Raw genomic sequence first — 18,143 nt, forward strand, 5'->3', positions numbered from 1 at the left:
CACGCTTTGGGAACAGAGCCCATGGCTTATTTCCCAGATAATAGAGAACCAGGCTCAGAAATCCTTACTGTAAGGATGGCCACTTAGAAGAGACTGTGTTCCGGGCACAGACTTACAAAGAAGGTCTGTCTCCTAGGGTGAGTAGCAAGTTCTGAAGAAAACACAAAGCTCAGATCTTGGAGAAACACTTAAGAATGATGACGTTATCCTGACAGCTTCAGAAATCTCATGTCTGTATGTGTTATTGACAAGCTTCTGTTTCAGTGTGTGAAAGACCCATGGGCAATGATCGGTGGTAATTATAAAAGCTGACAGCATTTTGCATTACTATTAAGAATCCTTTCAATATATTATTTTGTTTTGCCCTGATACTTTCCTTTCCAGAGCAAACAAAACACAACTGTGAAATGAACTTCTGATTCCAGTAAAAAAATGCTTTGGGGGAAAAATGTTCAACCTCACATATATGAAAAGATGCAAAATAGAACCTAAGGAATTGAAAGGAAAATCTAATAGTATATGACATAGTCTCAGCTCTAGGCAAAGGTACGGTTACAAAGACATTCTCATCCACTGCAGACAGTAATGTTGTTGGGTACAACTTTTCTAGAAGGTAATTGGGCAGTTGGTATCAAAGGCCTTAAAATATTCATAATGCTGACCCAAATAAGTCCAATCCTTGCAGAGCATTCTACAGAAATCAGGGAGAAATGCAAATATGTTTGCACAAGGATGTTCACTGCAACAATTTCTATTTAAAAAGTAGAAACAGGGACTTCCCTGGCAGTCCAGTGGTTAAGACTGTGCACTCCCACTGCAGGGGGCACGGGTTCCATCCCTGGTCGGGGAACTAAGATCCCACATGCTGTGCAGTGTAGCCAAAAAAAAAAAAAAAAAAAGTAGAAACAAATTTAATGTTCACATATGCTACACGACAGAATATTATCAAGTCATTAATAGTAAGGGATGCTGGAAAATACTTATAATTTAATATGAAGTCAAAAGGGCAAGATATAAAAATTTATGTAAACTATGACTATTTTGTTATATATATACATAGTGTGTATATATATATATACATATATACATATATATATATGATATACATATATCATATATATATGATATACATATATCATATATATACGATACTGAATGGAAATATACCGAATTATTAACAGTAATAGTCTTAGGAAAGTAACATTAAAGATGACTGCTATTTTCGTCTTTGCATTTTTCTATATTCCCCATTTTTTATGAGCTAAGATGTATTACTACTGTAATCAAAAAAATTGTAGATGTTATTTTAAATGGAGTGCTATAGCCATAAGAGTTTGGAAGTTCAGGAGTGTAGTGACACCAGAATTATAGTTCAATGTCAAAGTAAAACGAATAATAAATCAACAGTTGGAGTCATAGGAAATGGGCAAGGAGATAACTTTTACTAACCCAGAAGACCACACAAGTGAGAAGCTCAAGAAGCCACAGAAGACAAGTTATTATATTTAGAAATAACTTGACATTACCTGTTTTGTTCAAAGTAGATAATACGCTCGAAGTAGCATCTGAAATAAAATAACAAAAATTAGCACAACTATTGGCATGGTTAACAAATACATGCATCTTCCTAAGTTCCTTAAACACTTCACTTTCCCCAAATCCTGGAGAAGTTAGAGATTTTTGCAAAAGTCAACCGGTCCACCCTCTCACAACGCTAGCCATTCCCCAACCTGCGCAGCCCATTCCTGACCAAGTATTCATTTATTTAAAAATGTGTTTCCTGAACACGTTTTACGTGTCTAAAACATAGCAGCACTCCTATAATCATTAGATTTAAATAAACCCATTTATGTTGTTTAATATTTTGTCCCCTTTTTTTCTCTATTATAATGAAAGTCTCTAAGGGATATGACATTTCCATAGTTAGTAGTAACTTTAATATTATACATAGCCCTGTAGATGCTTAATGCATTTGTACCTAAAGGTATACTCTTATAAAGCAATCTTTAAGGAATTCTAGTTTAAATTTGGAGTTCTTGAACATGATATTCAACGAACTTTTAAGGAAATCTCATTTTGATCGTTTCACTTAAAATCCAATTTAAAATCTACCCTATTGGTATTTCTTTAAATGAAAATACTTCTAGAATTTATTATTCTGGATGAAACTTTAAGGAGGAAAAAAAGGCATGTACTATATTATCACACTTCAAAAAAAAAAAACCCCACATAAATGGGATCCCAAAACTACTGCCAAGGAGATTTTAAAGATGTTTTTTCATTGTAAAAAGTAATTGCACATAAAAATGATAATGTCTTGGGCTTCCCTGGTGGTGCAGTGGTTGAGAGTCCGCCTGCCGATGCAGGGGACACGGGTTCCTGCCCCAGTCCGGGAAGATCCCACGTGCCGTGGAGCGGCTGGGCCCGTGAGCCATGGCCGCTGAGCCTGCGCGTCTGGAGCCTGTGCTCCCCAACGGGAGAGGCCACAACAGTGAGAGGCCCGCGTACCGCAAAAAAAAAAAAAAAAAAAAAAAAAGATAATGTCTTCCCTTCCCACTGGACCAAATGTGAATTTAAACCAGTTTTGATCGGCATGAGTTGCATCTATGATTGTTTAGCTCCTTAACCACCAACCACATGGTGAGATTTCATCTTAACTAAGGGATTGCGAAAAGTGTTGGGTTTTGACTGCAATAAGATGGAAGGCTGTCTACCCACAGAGAAAGGGAACAGAATGTGCTGCCCTGCCCACCTCCCTCGATTATAGCCCAATTCTTTGCCCTTTTCCCTAGCATGAAGCCAGATTTTTTTTTCATTTCATACTATTTAAAAATTGATAAAATCATCTGTAAAAAAAAAAAGGCTGTCTCTGAACACTTTGTGCCTCTAAATCTAGGCTGAATCACATTAAAGTCACTGGATGTGCTTTTCCCCTTTAAACAATCTGTCCTGTAAAGTGTGTTGGCATCGTGTTGGAGAGCAAGTACAGCTCTCAAAATGTGATCGATATTTCTTTCCTTTCACAGCACAGTTAGAATGGTGTACGGCTGTCCTCCTTCCACAATAAGAATATTATCATTAAACCAGAAAGTTTAGGTTGCTCTCCAGGGCCGATGGTCTGGGGGATTTTTTGTGTTTGTTTGTGTTTGTTATTTGAATAAGGAAACCTTCAACACCATTCATTATACTTATATTCATATTAAGGGTTATCAATTTTCACTTGCTTCAGAAAAATTCTTACCATTCAGGCTTGTAGTTTCAACCTCTTTTGTCCCGAGGAAAAACGACAAGACAAAGGTATAATTAAATCAAAAACTTAACAAATTGGGGTAAATCTAGGTTTAAATTTTTTCAAAATCTTGCCTGGAGTACCATTGGAGTAGGGGACAAAACCAACAAGAGGTGATTCAGCTGCAGGAGAAAAACAAAAATTCCAATTAATACTTTGAAACAATTATTTATTGAATTTTAAGGGGTTAAGCTTTTGAGATATAATTATGAAAAGTAGAAAACATGCTATCAGACCAATAAGTAGTTAAATCTGCAAGTCCCATAATCACTCAGTGAGTATACATTTAATCAGAAAATCATAAAGAAAGAACCCAAGAGATGAAATGAGTACAACTGTTTCATTTTACAGGTAAAGAATATGAGACTCATGACCACGAAGCTTGCTCTGACCTATGGAATATTATGGAAATAACTTTAGGAACCACAACAAAATAGAGACATACTATTTTCAAAATTTTTCAGCCAGAGACTTCTAGAAAACATTTTATAGTTTAATAATTTGTCACAATACAATTATGAAACATATTGGCACATCGGTTCTACTCTGTTTATAATGACACCTGGTAACTTTTCTCATAATGAATTTAAGATTTTAAAAATGACACTGCTGGGCTTCCCTGGTGGCGCAGTGGTTGGGGGTCCGCCTGCCGATGCAGGGGACGCGGGTTCCTGCCCCAGTCCGGGAGGATCCCACATGCCGCGGAGCGGCTGGGCCCGTGGGCCATGGCCGCTGAGCCTGCGCGTCCGGAGCCTGTGCTCCGCAACGGGAGAGGCCACAGCGGTGAGAGGCCCGCGTACCGCAAAAAAAAAAAAAAAAAAAAAAAAAAAATGACACTGCTATCACTCAATACTGTACTACCTAACACAACTTCCTGGTAAGTTATTTTAAAATATGGCTGCTGGGACTTCCCTGGTGGTGCAGTGGTTAAGAATCCGCCTGCCAATGCAGGGGACATGGGTTCGAGCCCTGGTCCAGGAAGATCCCACATGCTGCAGAGCAACTAAGCCCGTGCGCCACAACTACTGAGCCCGCATGCCACAACTACTGAAGCCCACGTGCCTAGAGCCCGCGCTCCGCAACAAGAGAAGCCATTGCAATGAGAAGCCCGTGCATCTCAATGAAGAGTAGCCCCCGCTCACCGCAACTAGAGAAAGCCCATGCACAGCAACGAAGACCCAACATAGCTAAAAAAAAATTTTAATTAAAAAAAATAATAAAATAAAATATGGCTGCTATTAAGACAATCAGGTTGTAAATTTCCCATGGAATAACTCTATTTATGCTAAGAGGTCAGTCTACTGCACACACTTTGCATGTTTAACTATTAGAAAGATCCAATGGCTTGACCTCTCCGTATACACACGACAAGCAAACATTTTACAACTAAACTGAGCTTTCCAATAGGGAGCCTGATATTCAGCTGGTAAGGACAACATTTGGGTGTGTCGAGGTGCTTGGCTGGCCTGTCGGTTTTAGACCAATCATGCGTTGGCTGAAACACACACACCCTGTCTGTCCTACATTATTGCTTCCAAATTTTGTCATTTACTACATTTTTTTAAATTACCAAGTATATTTCTTGAGAAGTAAGACAGTTCCTGAGCAATGAGATTCAAAGCCTGGGTATGGAATCCTTTGCTCTTGGGGCAGAACAATATAATTCGCCAAAGGTGGTTTTTAATCAATGGCTATTCATTTTTCTGATTGGAGAGGAATGGGTGACACCATCCAAAGAGGCTTGCGGGCACAGCCGCCTGTCCATCCCTGGATCTGTGCTGGCTTTCCCCTGGGGCCCTGGGGCTGTGCCTGGCATCATTGTGTGCCTCCAAACCCTTGACCTCATTCCATGCAAACAGTTTTGCAAAGATATCACCATGATTAAGTCTGAGAAGGCTACTGCAGCAGAAGAAAAATACAGTGGCTCATTTTACCCTAGAAGCTTAACAACAAGGGGGCAAACTGGCTTAGCAAAAAGAGCTTGCGCTTTGGAGATTTGCAGTCCTGGGTTTGAATCTCTGCCCCATTACTTAATAACTTAATAATAATGATCCGAGACTTCCCTGGTGGCACAGTGGTTAAGAATCTGCCCGCCAATGCAGGGGACACGGGTTTGAGCCCTGGTCTGGGAAGATCCCACATGCCGTGGAGCAACTAAGCCCGTGCGCCACAACTGCTGAGCCTGCGCTCTAGAGCCCGCAAGGCACAACTACTGAACCCGCACGCCACAACTACTGAAGCCCACACACCTAGAGCCCGTGCTCCACAACGAGAGAAGCCACCGCAGTGAGAAGCCCGTGCATTGCAACGAAGAGTAGCCCTTGCTCACCGCAACTAGAGAAAGTCCACACATGCAGCAACGAAGACCCAACACAGCCAAAAATAAATAAATAAATAAATAAATTTGTAAATAAATAAATTTGTAAAACATAATAATAATGATCGTTATTACTTACTGAGGGTTTACTCTGTGCCAGGCACATGTGTTATCTCATTTCATCTTCACAACTTCCCTATGAAGCGAGTACTGTTATTCTCTTCAATTTACAGGTGAAGAAACTGAGGCACAGAAAGGTGAAGGAACTTGTCCAAAGCCACACAGGTAGCAATGGAGGTGGGGGGGGGGTGGCCAAATTCAAACCCAAGGAGTGTGGCTCCAGAGAATGTGTGAACATGAGCAAGTTTCCTCCTCTCTGACCCTCGGTTTCCTCATCTATAACATGAATATAACGATCCCTATACTGCAAGATTGGAAGCAAAACGAGATGTCGGAAGACTCCCAAACATGTAGTACGTGCATGAGCAGTAATGGCGATTATTACTAATTTTAGTTAAATGAATTAATAACAGTAGAAGCTCATTTTCACGCAACTAAGGACAATGTGAGTTGACTCACTCCTTACCGTAAAAGATTGTTCTGTACTATATGGTATATATATTACAGAATGAAACAGAAGTAGGAGTTAGAGAAGCCATGTGCTGCATCTGTGATGTGGGGCAAGAAGCCGTGTGAACTTAGATAAGTTACTCAGCCTCTCCAGGCTTCACCGTGTTATTAACTAAGGGATGGGGGGGGACCACTTTATCCCTGAGGTCCCGTTGTAGCCAGCAGTCTGGAATGCAGGTTCTGCTCCTGGTTCCTGCCAAGACGGGTCCTAGTTATAAATTTCTCTTTATTGATTTGCCTTCCCATTCTCATGAGTGCTAAGCCTTTAGAAGCCTTTTGAAAAATATTAATTCAGTGGGGTGCTGAGGAAGTATATTTAAGAGAACATCTCAACCCTCAAATATAGGAACATTTAGCATGTTTATGTCCTTGATACTCTTCAGGAGACATGAACTAGAATACTAAAAGTAACACTGAAGAACTGAAGCAGTTACCATGATGAAAACCCACAAATTAGTCCCTAGCTTTGTTTAGCAATTGGGGGGGATTGATAGACTACCCTGTTGTCTGTGTCTGCTTTGATTTTTCAGGAGTAGGTTTAATGACAGAATTTAATTAAGCTTCATAGAAGAAAACAATTTTGCTGTATCTGACATTGCATGGAGAACTTCTAGAATATTTTGCTGAAATTCCCCCGAAGTCATGAAATAACAATCTTACCAGAAGGTGATAACAAACTGGAATTATCAGCGTGCTCTGTTGACGAAAAAGGTGATTTAAAATTAGTTTAGTTTGTAGATTAAACAACAGGGACCTACTGTATAATACAGGGAATGATTACAATATCTTGTAATAACCTATAATGGAAAAGAATCTGAAAAAGAATATATATATATATATATATATATATATATATATATATCTGAATCACTGTGCTGTACACCTGAAACTAACACAACATTATTGTAAATCAACTATACTTCAATAAAAAAATGTAAAAGTAAATAAAATTAGTTTGTACATGAATTTGTAGGAGATTAACATCTTTAATGGCAGTGAATGTAAAATGAGTTGCAAACAGCTACCAAAAGAGGGCAGTACGTTAATTTACTATTATTTCAACAGCCTAATCAGTTCTTTCAATTCTCCACAAAGACATATCTCTGGTGAAGCAATTCTTCCAATTTAACTGTTGATGGTACTCTATATATTTTGTTATATAATGGTTTAGTACATTTTAAAATGATGACTAAGAACTTCGGTTGTTGGCAAATGTTCATTAGAATGTGTAAATGTATACATCTGCATAAATTAAACTTCCCGTAACTGTACTTCTTTTTATACCTATTAGCGCAGACTTTATACCTTTAACTAAGCCAATCAGACACCTCTGGGTATATAAACTACAAGAACTGCTGTGTTATTTATTTTGGGAGCATGCTAGATTCCTTAAAAGAAAAGTAATTCTATTTTTTTCTCTATGAAAAATAATACACTTATTGGAGAAACTTCAGAAATTACAGATAAACAAAAAGAAGAAAATTAAAACCACCTATAATTTCACCACCCAGACATAAATGACATTAACATTTTGACGTATATTCTTTTCTCTTCCTATGTGTTAATGTATATCTACATATGAATATAAATATATGAATGTATGTGTATACATATGTACTTATAGGTATGATAAGAAAGATCACGTCACTTAAAACTATTTGTAACCTGGTTTTTCTCATGACACTATATCCTGAACATTGTTCTATATCATTAAATAATCTTCCCCAATACCATTTTGTGATGACTGCATAGCATTTCATTGATTGGATGTACCATTAATTTATATAACAAATTTCCTTTTGATGGACATTTTAGTGTGCGCAGTTTTTCATGATTATAAACAATGCTGCAAGAAATCCTCTTGGTAAATTTTTGCATACATACTTGCTATTTCTTTCAGAAATTCCATGAATTTTGATTGCCAAGATGCCTTACAGAAAACAAACCAATTTATACCGCTCTTTGCAGTACATCAGAGTGTTACTTTCCCAAACTCTCACCCAATGGGGTATTACCTTATAAATTCTTAAACTGTTTTTAATTACAAAGGAATGGTTATTTCCATAGTGGTACCTTGAGATACAATTAAAAAGAAATAATAAGTATATTTAGAAACTAAAATTGCACAGTGAAACATACCTGGTAGCTTCCAGGAGCCTATTTTCCTTAAATGGTGGTAGGGTACTGATTATTTTCTGGTATAATTAAAACACAGTTCTGCTTGAAAGCAGGACTGAATGAGCGCTCAAGTGGTTAGCGCAGAGTAGTTAGTGTCTTGATGCCCTAATTTAATGGGCATTGCCTCTTCTTAGTCTCTGTCCTTCAATGTATCCCTCATGCTACCTTAAATATCCCACCGATCAAAGAGTCTGTTGAATTAACAGGAGTTTAATTTTGAGAATGCTCCTGGGAGCACTAAGGGGAATCAGTCATTCACAGCTTAGTATGAATTAATTCCAATTGGCTGAAGTCTTCTCATTATGTAGCAAAGACCTACCATACTGGGCCATGTTGAAAATTTCCGGGAAGAATCAACATTCAATATGGGCTACTTGAAAATGACACATCAGTTTAGGCAGGTGAGGCAGAGTGGTGTGGGAGCGTGGCACAGGCAGGGAACAGCATGAAGGCACTGAGGAAGAGATGAGTACCAGGGAAGAGGGATGGAGAGTGATGTTGAAAGGCAACAGGGGCTAATACTGCTTCCTTTTCAATTTTGCCCAGTGGCTGACCAGAGTCACCAATTGTTCAACCTTCTCCATTGCTAAATCCTTTGACAAGAGCTGTATACCCACAGGGAAAGGGGCTCATCTGAGTTTTACGTCTTTCTTAGATGCTAGAGGAAATGGACAATTCAAGGGTAATAGGAGAGCCGGAGTGGAGAAGGAACTTTCCTGGTTGGCCATCTCTGGGTAGACAGGTTTGATATGCATGGATTCACAATCAAGAGGTAAAACCTGATCAAAACATAGATCAAGGGCCAGCCCAGCCCAGCCTACAGGGCTCCCAGCAGAGACCTACACTGATGAAGGGAGGGAACCCAGTAAATAAAAGTTAGAGGTTTTTAAATTGTTATTGTCTGCTTTTTCTCTTTTGGCATTTTTTTTCTTCTAGGGGCCCGATTACTCAGTGACTAACATTTTATTCACTTTTTCTGTCTCTCATTATAATGCTCCACATCACTCCTCTTGGTCCCACATAGAGACGTCCCCTAGGCCTTACATTTTCCTGAGTATCAGCCTCTGTTTCTCTTGGGCTCTCTCCTAACTCACTTCCCATTTGTTAAAACCAAGGAGGTGTGGGCTTCCCTGGTGGCGCAGTGGTTGAGAGTCCGCCTGCCGATGCAGGGAACAAGGGTTCGTGCCCCGGTCTGGGAAGATCCCACATGCCGCGGAGCGCCAGGCCCGTGAGCCATGGCCACTGAGCCTGTGCGTCCGGAGCCTGTGCTCCGCAACGGGAGAGGCCACAACAGTGAGAGGCCCGTGTACCGCAAAAAAAAAAAAAAACGAAGGAGGTGGTCAGCATTTCCAGTGAGTCATATACTTGAGTTCCATGCCACTCTTAGGAGACAAAACATTTCCATTGTTAAAAAGATTCGCAAGCAGAGACAGGAAAAACTTTTAAATTTTTCAGATTTTCCTTTGGAAGTTTACAAAGAGCAAAATTTAAAGCATTATTCGTTTATTGAAGTCTCGATTTAAGTCCATAAATAAAATTATTGTGAGCTGTCTATAAAATTTCCTCAATATGACTCCCTAGTGATTTTTTAAAACAAAGTCCATATACTGCAATTATGATGACCAGGAGTTTGGCATGCCTAAGCTTCGAATGGACACCAAACAGAGGAACTGGCAACTCAAGAAAGTGGCCCCCCTCGACAGGGTCTCTTTCCCTACATCACCTCCCTGGCACGTTCTTTCAAATTCATTGCTACCACCTCCCCAAATCCAATCCCCCATGATCAAGTGTGGGCTGAGCACTGCCATATGAATGCCTTACTGTCATTGCCTCTCCAACCCCATATATCCAAGACCCTGTCCTCCATCGCCCCATAGCATTTCCATATCATTCTTGAATTTGATGGACCTCTGGTAATACCAGCCAAACAACTGAAACTGGAGAATTCAGTATATTAGTTTCCTGTTGCTGCTGTAACAAATTACCATGAACTTAGTGGTTTAAGACAATGCAAACTTGTTACGTTAGAGTTCTGTAGGTCATTAGTCCAACATGGGTCTCACCGGACTAAAATCAGGGTGGTGTCAACAGGCTGCACACCTTTCTGGAGGCTCTGGGGGAGAAGCTGTGTCCTCCTTATTTGGACAACTGGCAGAATTCAGTTCCTTGCAGTTGGAGGACGTAGTCCTCATTTTCTTGCTGGCTATAAATTGAGGGCCATTCCTCGATTCTAGAAGCCACCCACATTCCTCCATCTTCAAAGCTAGCAACAGTGGGATGGGGTAGGGGGAGTCCTTCTCATGCAGCATCCGTCTGACTCACTCTTCTGCCTTCCTCTTCCACTTTTAAGAACTCGAGTGATCAGACTGGGCCCACCCAGGCAATCCATGATCACCTCCCCATCTCCCAGTCCTGAGCTTTAATCACATTTGCAAAATCCCTTTTGTCATGTAAGGCAACATAGTTACAGGTTTGAGGCATTAGAAGGGGACATCTTTGGGGAGCCATTATTCTTCCTACATACTCAAAAATCCAGTTTTTTAAATTATGGAGAATATGAGTTGCAAGGAACAACACTTTAGGAAGAAAAATCCCACAGGGGTTAAGCGAAGGGCCCAGAAAACTAGAGTCAGTTTCAGCAACGCAGCTGAGTCTACAAACCAAAGGCTCACTCTCTGGCCATCGCTCCGGACTCCTCCTGTTCTCTACCTCCCACTCCCACCCCCAGATTCCGTCATCCATCCTGTGCATTCTTCTCACCCTAACAGGGAGCTGTTGCAAGGATTAAAGAGAAGTGATGTGTGTGATGATAGTAAGAGTGAACACTGATTGATGCTTCCTGTGAGCCAGGCTTAACACACAAAGAGCTTCATACACATTTTATTATTTAATCAGCCAACGACTCTATGAAATATGTGGATTCCTTAGCATCAGCCCTTTTTAGTGCTTGAGAAACTGAGGCTGCGCAAGGTTCTGTGAATTGTTCCAGGCCTCCATGGGAATTCACTGTAGAGCTGGGATTTGAACCCAGGCAGTCTAACTTCAGAGCCTACCCTCTGGGCCTCTATTCTATCCTACCTCCAATGACAAACTGTGTAGACCATAAACTAGTAGATAAATGGATGGTATTAATATTCCCTAATCTCTCTCTTACCTCTCCTTTCTTCCCATGCCCACTGTCCCCTTCTAAGCCCAGATCTTGATCGCCTCACACATAAGTGAAATATTAGAACCCGGAATCTTCTCATTGGCAAGGATCTTAACGTTCTTTGCGTCTGACTTCTCACCCAACTCAGTAAGCCATCCACCGAATGCACACCATTGGCTCCCAATCCCAACTCAGCTCCCCGACAAGTTTTATCTTGCCCACACAGTGGAACTCACACTGAAGTTTCTGAAAGTTCGAATTACTTACCAAATTTAAAAATTAGGAGATTTCAAATAAAATTCCAAATTCTTACCCTTCCAAAATTGGAAGTTTTAGATGACCCCTTTCTGTCAGCTCTCCAGCCCTCTAAAGCATGCCCTGGCATGAAACTGATGGAGATGGCTCTTTCCTCTTTGTATCTTAAAGTTTATTCACTGGCTACACCATTCACTTGGCATTTGGACATATACTGTTAGGCACTGTTATTTAACTTTTCCACTGTATGTCTTGTTTTCCCAACTAAATGCTAAGCTGCTTGATTCTTTATTATCCTCCAGGAATCCAGTGCAGGGGCTTTGCATGTGGTAGATATTCAAAACATTTTTGGATTGACTGATGACATCATTAAGGAGTCTCCAGCAGTGATGAACATACGACAGGTAGTTCAAGAGCAGGAATTTAATGCAAATATTGCAAGGGGTCAGGTCCCTGTGATACAAAGCACAGCAGGGGAAAGATGGGCAAAAGATCTGAGAGCAATGAGGCAGAGTCCATGAAGGAGAGACTTGAGAATACTTCTTAGATGGCTATGGTTCAGAATCTGTACTTTGGAAGCATAGCTATAACTGCCAATCACAGCAGGTAGCTTGCTTAACAGATCTTCCAAACGTATACTAAAATGGCCATTCAACTGCCGTATCACAAACGTTGCCCACAGCAATGATCTCAATACTGTACCCTTTATCAACCTTTCCTCTTCCTGCTCGCTCACTCCTCATTCCTGGGATCACCTCCCAAATAACCGGCACCCAAGTCATACAAGGTCATGTCTGAGGGTTCTGAGGTTTTCATTTTTCTTCTGCTATTTGATATGTGGGAGATGTAAGACTTAAAATGTCAGACAGTTGGTTCTCTTTACACCCAGCACATTCTCCCCGAAGTTGGATGGGAAAGATAAAGGCTTGATCTTCTAGGAGTGGATCTAAAAAGAATACAACTAGCCCCGCTTGCATGAATGTTTTGGAGCCAACTAAAATTTGTAATCTGGTGACAGTCCTTCTCTGGATTGAATTACTGTTCCATAGAGAGATGACTCAAAACAAGGTGCCATGCCTAGGCACTCTTATACAGGGACCCCAAACAAAACATTATGATTATGACAGTGGCTCTCCGGGGCTTGGGACAACAGACACTCTTACAAGAACTGTAATTTTCAGATTTTACTACATAACCAACAAAATGACTGAAAACATTTCTACTTCGGCACAGCCAAAATGTGTTTACTTGAGCTGTGACCATCTCACGTCACAGTGCTCAATAAATACTCTGACACAACGTTTTTATTAAACAATTGATAATGACATCCCTAAAGAAAACTTCAGCTCCTAGCTGGTGGAATTTCCCAAAGTGCAAACGACTGGCAATTCTAGGTGGGCCTTGGCCAAAATGGGAAGTGGGTGAAACATGGTCTTGATCCCCCAGCCCCTGGGTCTTGCTCCTCTCCCGTCCTCACACGGTACCACTCACCCGCCCTCTTGCTCCTTAACCCCTCCAGAACTGATCTGGCCTCTCTCAGGGGTTAACAGACAGTCCCCTCCCTTGAGGATCTAGGAGATGCATTTTGGAGTGTCCATAAATGCCCTAAAATAGAATGCAAATTTGTGTGTATTCATATGCATTTTTTTTCCGGAAAGGGTAGAGTCCCAAAAGGGACTCTATTTTAAATTAACAAGCATGTATATAGCATTACTGTGACCAGGCACTTCATAAATATTAACTCATTTAGTCCTCATAACAACAATACGAGGCAAGTTACCCCATTTTACAGATGGGGGAACTGAGGCACAGGGAGGTCAAATAACGTGTGTAGTAAAGGGACAGAGCTAGGATCTGAGCCTAGGCTTTCGAGGCCCACTATACTGGGCTGCTTCTCTTCTTGGGCTGTGGTCTAAAACAGTGAAGAGCCGCTGACCTGCTGGCCATCCACCCCATTCCACTGGGAGGGATGTACACTTTAGGAAGGAGGAGAGCCTTGAAATAAACTGTTTCTGACAGGTGGGGGATATTAGGGCATCATACCCCCTTCCCAGCCGCCCTGAAGTTAGACACATAGACAATAATCTAGGCTGCCCGTCAAGGCCAGTGCAGATAATGGAGTATCTGGGTTGTGTTTTCCATTATAAAATGCTAGCCATAACTTGGGTTCACTCTACTTCTGAAGGCTGGTAGCTTCTGGAGCTTTTTCAGTCTGAAAGGTAAATACTGCTTAGTGTTTCAGGGGGAAGAGAGGGAGAGAGGCAAACTGGCCTCTCTTGAACACTTACTACAGTGGCATTATACCCATGCTTCTTCATGGAATCTCCCCACATGCCCATGAAACGTGGCCCTCTACCCAGACCTCATCTCCCCCTCCACTCCCCTCACCCAACCACTCTGGTGTCCCTGCTGTTCCTCCAACACACTGGGCACAGTCCCACCTCAGGGCCTTTGCACTTGCTGCTCCCTCTGCCTGAAATACTTTTCCCACAGAGACCCCCTTGGTTTGCCCTGCTGCCTCTTTCAAATGTTGCTCAAATATCACCTTCTCTGAGAGACTGATCCAGACCACTCTATTTAAAATCACAACACTTTCCCCCTCTGCCCGACCCTTTCCATCCCCTTACCCACAACACTCCTTGCCATCCAAACAGTATGTATATATTTATGTATGCGTGTATTATGTATGTGTGTACACACACACACACACACACACACACAGCCCTAAGAGGGGGTCTCTCCTAACATTCTGTGCCCTAGGCCCCTCACTTGCCTCATCCAAGTCCCAGCCCTGTGTAATATGTAAGATTTTGGGACATCCCCGGTGATGCAATGGTTAAGAATCCACCTGCCAATGCAGGGGACATGGGTTTGAGCCCTGGTCCAGGAAGATCCCACGTGCTGCGGAGCAACTAAGCCCATGCGCCACAACTACTGAGCCTGCACTCTAGAGCCCGTGCGCCATAACTACTGAGCCCGTGCGCCACAACTACTGAAGCCCACGCACCTAGAGTCCGTGCTCCGCAACAAGAGAAGCCACCGCAATGAGAAGTCCGCACACCGCAACGAAGAGTAGCCCCAGTTCGCCGCAACTAGAGAAAGCCCGCGCGCAGCAATGAAGACCCAACGCAGCCAAAAAAAAAAAGAAATTTTTTGGCCCCCAAGAACCAATTTTCATTCCCATGGGAGCGAAGTGGCCCCCATAGAGAATGCACACTCCAGGGCTATCTCCGTTTCCTCCCGAAGAGATCCAGCTTAAGGAAAGCAACATTTGCCCGGGTGCCCCTCTCCTCCCGGATCCCCACTAGTGTCTCGGGTGATTCTGCTGTTAGTCGGCTGACATGTTCTTTCACCCCAAAGCACCTGTCATTTATGGGTAGTGAGAGTTCCCTGTGGTAGATGTTTAAGTGCAGAAGCACCTGGAAGTGGGCGGAGGGCACCAGTGGGTAGGGTACAGAAACTCTTCCAGTCTCCCTCAGATCACGCCACTCTTTGCCAGCTCACAGGTGAGCAGTGACCCCCTCGGCATCTTAGCTTAGGTTCTCCGGGGGTGCGGAGCCTAAGGTAAGGACTTGGCTGCACAATGAACTCCCCATTCTCCCCAGCCCCTGGCACAGAACAATATTTTTTTTATATAGCTATGAAATAAACAAGGAGGGTGATCTGAAGTGGGACGGCCAGACAGCAGGCTATTGCAGTAAATTAGCCAAGACATGATGACGACTTGAACCAGTGCTTGGGAAGCTGGCATGAAAAGAGAGGTTCAACAGACACTTTTAAGGTTAGATGAGAGGATGTAGGGGATGTTGCGGTGAGGGAGAAGCAGAATAGTTAACCTATCAAACCCCAACAGTGCAGATGACATTGCTCTGAATCCCTCAAGTGCGGCAGGTAGGTTAACAAATAACAAATGTTGGCGAGGATGTAGAGAAAAGGGAACCCTCGTACACCTGGTGGGAATGTATATTGGTGCAGCCACTGTGGAAAACAGTAGGGAGGTTTCTCAAAAAGCTAAAAATAGAACTACCATATGACCCAGCAATTCCACTCCTGGGTATATATCCAAAAAAACCCCAAAACCACTAATTCAAAAAATTCTGAAGCAATTAGAACAAATGGCTATAGCTGTACTGTTCAATATGGTAGCCAGTAGCCACGTGTGGCTATTTAAATTTAAAGTTAAATAAAATTTAAAATTCAGTTTCTCAGTCACATTTCAAGTGCTCAATGGCCACATGTGGTTGGTGGCTACTGTACTGGACAGATATAGAACACTTCCATTATCACAAAAATTTCTATTAGATCATGCTGGTCTCTAGTGATGACGGCTAGTTTTTATGGAGTTCTTACAACGTGTCAAATGCATTTCAGCCATCTGTTTTACATGCCTTAACTCATTTAATCTGCATATAACTCTATGAGAGAGATACTGCTACTTTACAGATAAGGAAACTGAAGCACAATGATTAAATACCTTGGTACAGTCAGAGTTAATAAATGGCAGAGGTAAGACTTGACCCCAGGAAGTCCAGAGCCTGTAGTCTTAACCTTATACCATATTGTGGAGGTCCCAGTGGCCTGGGTTGGTACAAAGGGAGTAGGCAGCTCTGGTGGAGTCTCCTGACTACAAATGTCTCTCTCCTGATTGGACAGTGATAATCTGGTAGTGCCCAGAATAGCCTCCTCCAGCTTTCTTAGATTGTATGAACCTGGGTTCATACATGATCTCAAGAAAGAAGGGATGCCGAGCCCATCCCACCCCACCTTCCAATGACAGAATGAATGAGATGTACCAACTACCTTGCCTCATTAGTTAAGGTAAGGCAAGTTGCTACAATAAATAAACGCTGAAATCTCAGACACTTAAAAAAAAAAGGTAATTTTCCAGCTGTGAAGTCCAATCAGCAGCCTAGAGTGGAGGGTAGAGTGGGACAGAGAGAGCAGCATCTGCTCCATGCAGTCATTCAGGGACCCAGGCTGACAGAGGCACTGCCATTTTCAACATGAAGATTCCAAGTTTGCTCTGGAGAGCAACATCCAGCCAGGCAAACAGGTGGGAGATTTTTTTTTTTTTTTTTTTTTTTTTTGCGGTACGCAGGCCTCTCACTGTTGTGGCCTCTCCCTGTTGTGGCCTCTCCCGTTGCAGAGCACAGGCTCCGGACACGCAGGCTCAGCGGCCATGGCTCACGGGCCCAGCCGCTCCGCAGCATGTGGGATCCTTCCAGACCGGGGCACGAACCCGTGTCCCCTGCATTGGCAGGCGGACTCTCAACCACTGCGCCACCAGGGAAGCCCCAGGTGGGAGATTTTTAATGGCTAAGCCCGGAAGTGGCAAACATCATTTCTCCCCGCACCCACTGGCCAGAACTCAGCCACATGGCCACTTCTAACTGCAAGGGAGGCTGGGAAATGTAGTCTAGCTGTGTGCTAAGGAAGAAAAAATAAAGCTTTGGTGAGCTGCCAGCCAGTCTCTGCCACATTAGATTTAATTTGAGTGCTGTAGAGTAATGATACCCATTAAACTAATGATAGGACAAAATTAATGCTAAAATCACTCTCCACAGTCATTTTCTCTCCAGTTCTTTGACCTTATATTGACTAGGTCAAAAGTCAGGGAATCAATATGAATCAGAGGAGGGGGAGTCCTTGCCACTCTGAGGCTGAATATGAATCCCCCCTTCTCTGTGACTCACTTCCCCAGCTTTGCTCCTAGCTAACATCCATATCATGTTTTTTTCATGACCCCCAACTGTAGAACTCCTATGTGACAAACCAGTTCTGTAAACAGTGACATACTAGTAAAAGCCACAGAGAACGGCTGAATTATGGATATTCTTGCTGCATCCTACTTAGTTGAAAAAGTTGTATTTTTGATTTTCCCTCTGTTTTGAAGCCATGTAAACCTTAACCTTTGCTGTAGCACTTCTGTGTAGAAGATTCTCAGGAGGCCCTTAGGCCTTTGTATGTTGGTGGCTCCTGTTCTACTGTTTTCCCCTTCTATTGTCTTTGGTTTGTCATGAGCTTTGAAGTCTGATCTGGGACTCCTCACTTTTAATAATGTATAACTCTTGAGTTAGTCATCTCCATGTGAATAAAAGGCCCATGTCCAAAAAATCCCAATGGACGAATGAGCATGCCTCCTTAACCAACTTTAAATGTGATTAAGAGACTAGGCTCTTGAGAGAGAGGTCCAAATCTTTGCTCTGCCTTGAGTTAAGTTTCTGACATTTCTCTGCTTATATTTCTTCATCTGTAAAAATGGGGGTGATTACTTTGAATGAAATTATATTACATTTACAAAGTATTTTTATTTATCACAGTTCCAA

General features: G+C 42.1%; 1 protein-coding gene across 8 annotated transcripts in view; it reads right to left on the reverse strand.

Annotated features, from left to right (window-relative positions):
• The window catches only part of ADGRG2 (adhesion G protein-coupled receptor G2), a gene marked incomplete at its 5' end in the record, with an annotated part of 69,359 nt that overhangs the window by 40,072 nt on the left and 11,144 nt on the right, over nucleotides 1-18,143 (reverse strand). For 2 of the 8 annotated variants that reach the window (XM_079727051.1, XM_079727048.1), the window contains 3 exons: nucleotides 1,527-1,565; nucleotides 3,373-3,411; nucleotides 6,897-6,932. In XM_079727051.1, coding sequence (XP_079583177.1) covers nucleotides 1,527-1,565; nucleotides 3,373-3,411; nucleotides 6,897-6,932 — 114 coding nt within the window. Of the gene's footprint in view, nucleotides 1-1,526; nucleotides 1,566-3,241; nucleotides 3,266-3,363; nucleotides 3,412-6,896; nucleotides 6,933-18,143 lie in introns of all 8 variants that reach the window. The other 6 variants (XM_079727049.1, XM_079727046.1, XM_079727047.1 and 3 more) reach the window with 5 other exon arrangements.

The sequence above is a fragment of the Hyperoodon ampullatus genome (genome assembly GCF_949752795.1).
Source record: "Hyperoodon ampullatus genome assembly, chromosome: X".
In the NCBI taxonomy this organism is placed as follows: domain Eukaryota; kingdom Metazoa; phylum Chordata; class Mammalia; order Artiodactyla; family Ziphiidae; genus Hyperoodon; species Hyperoodon ampullatus.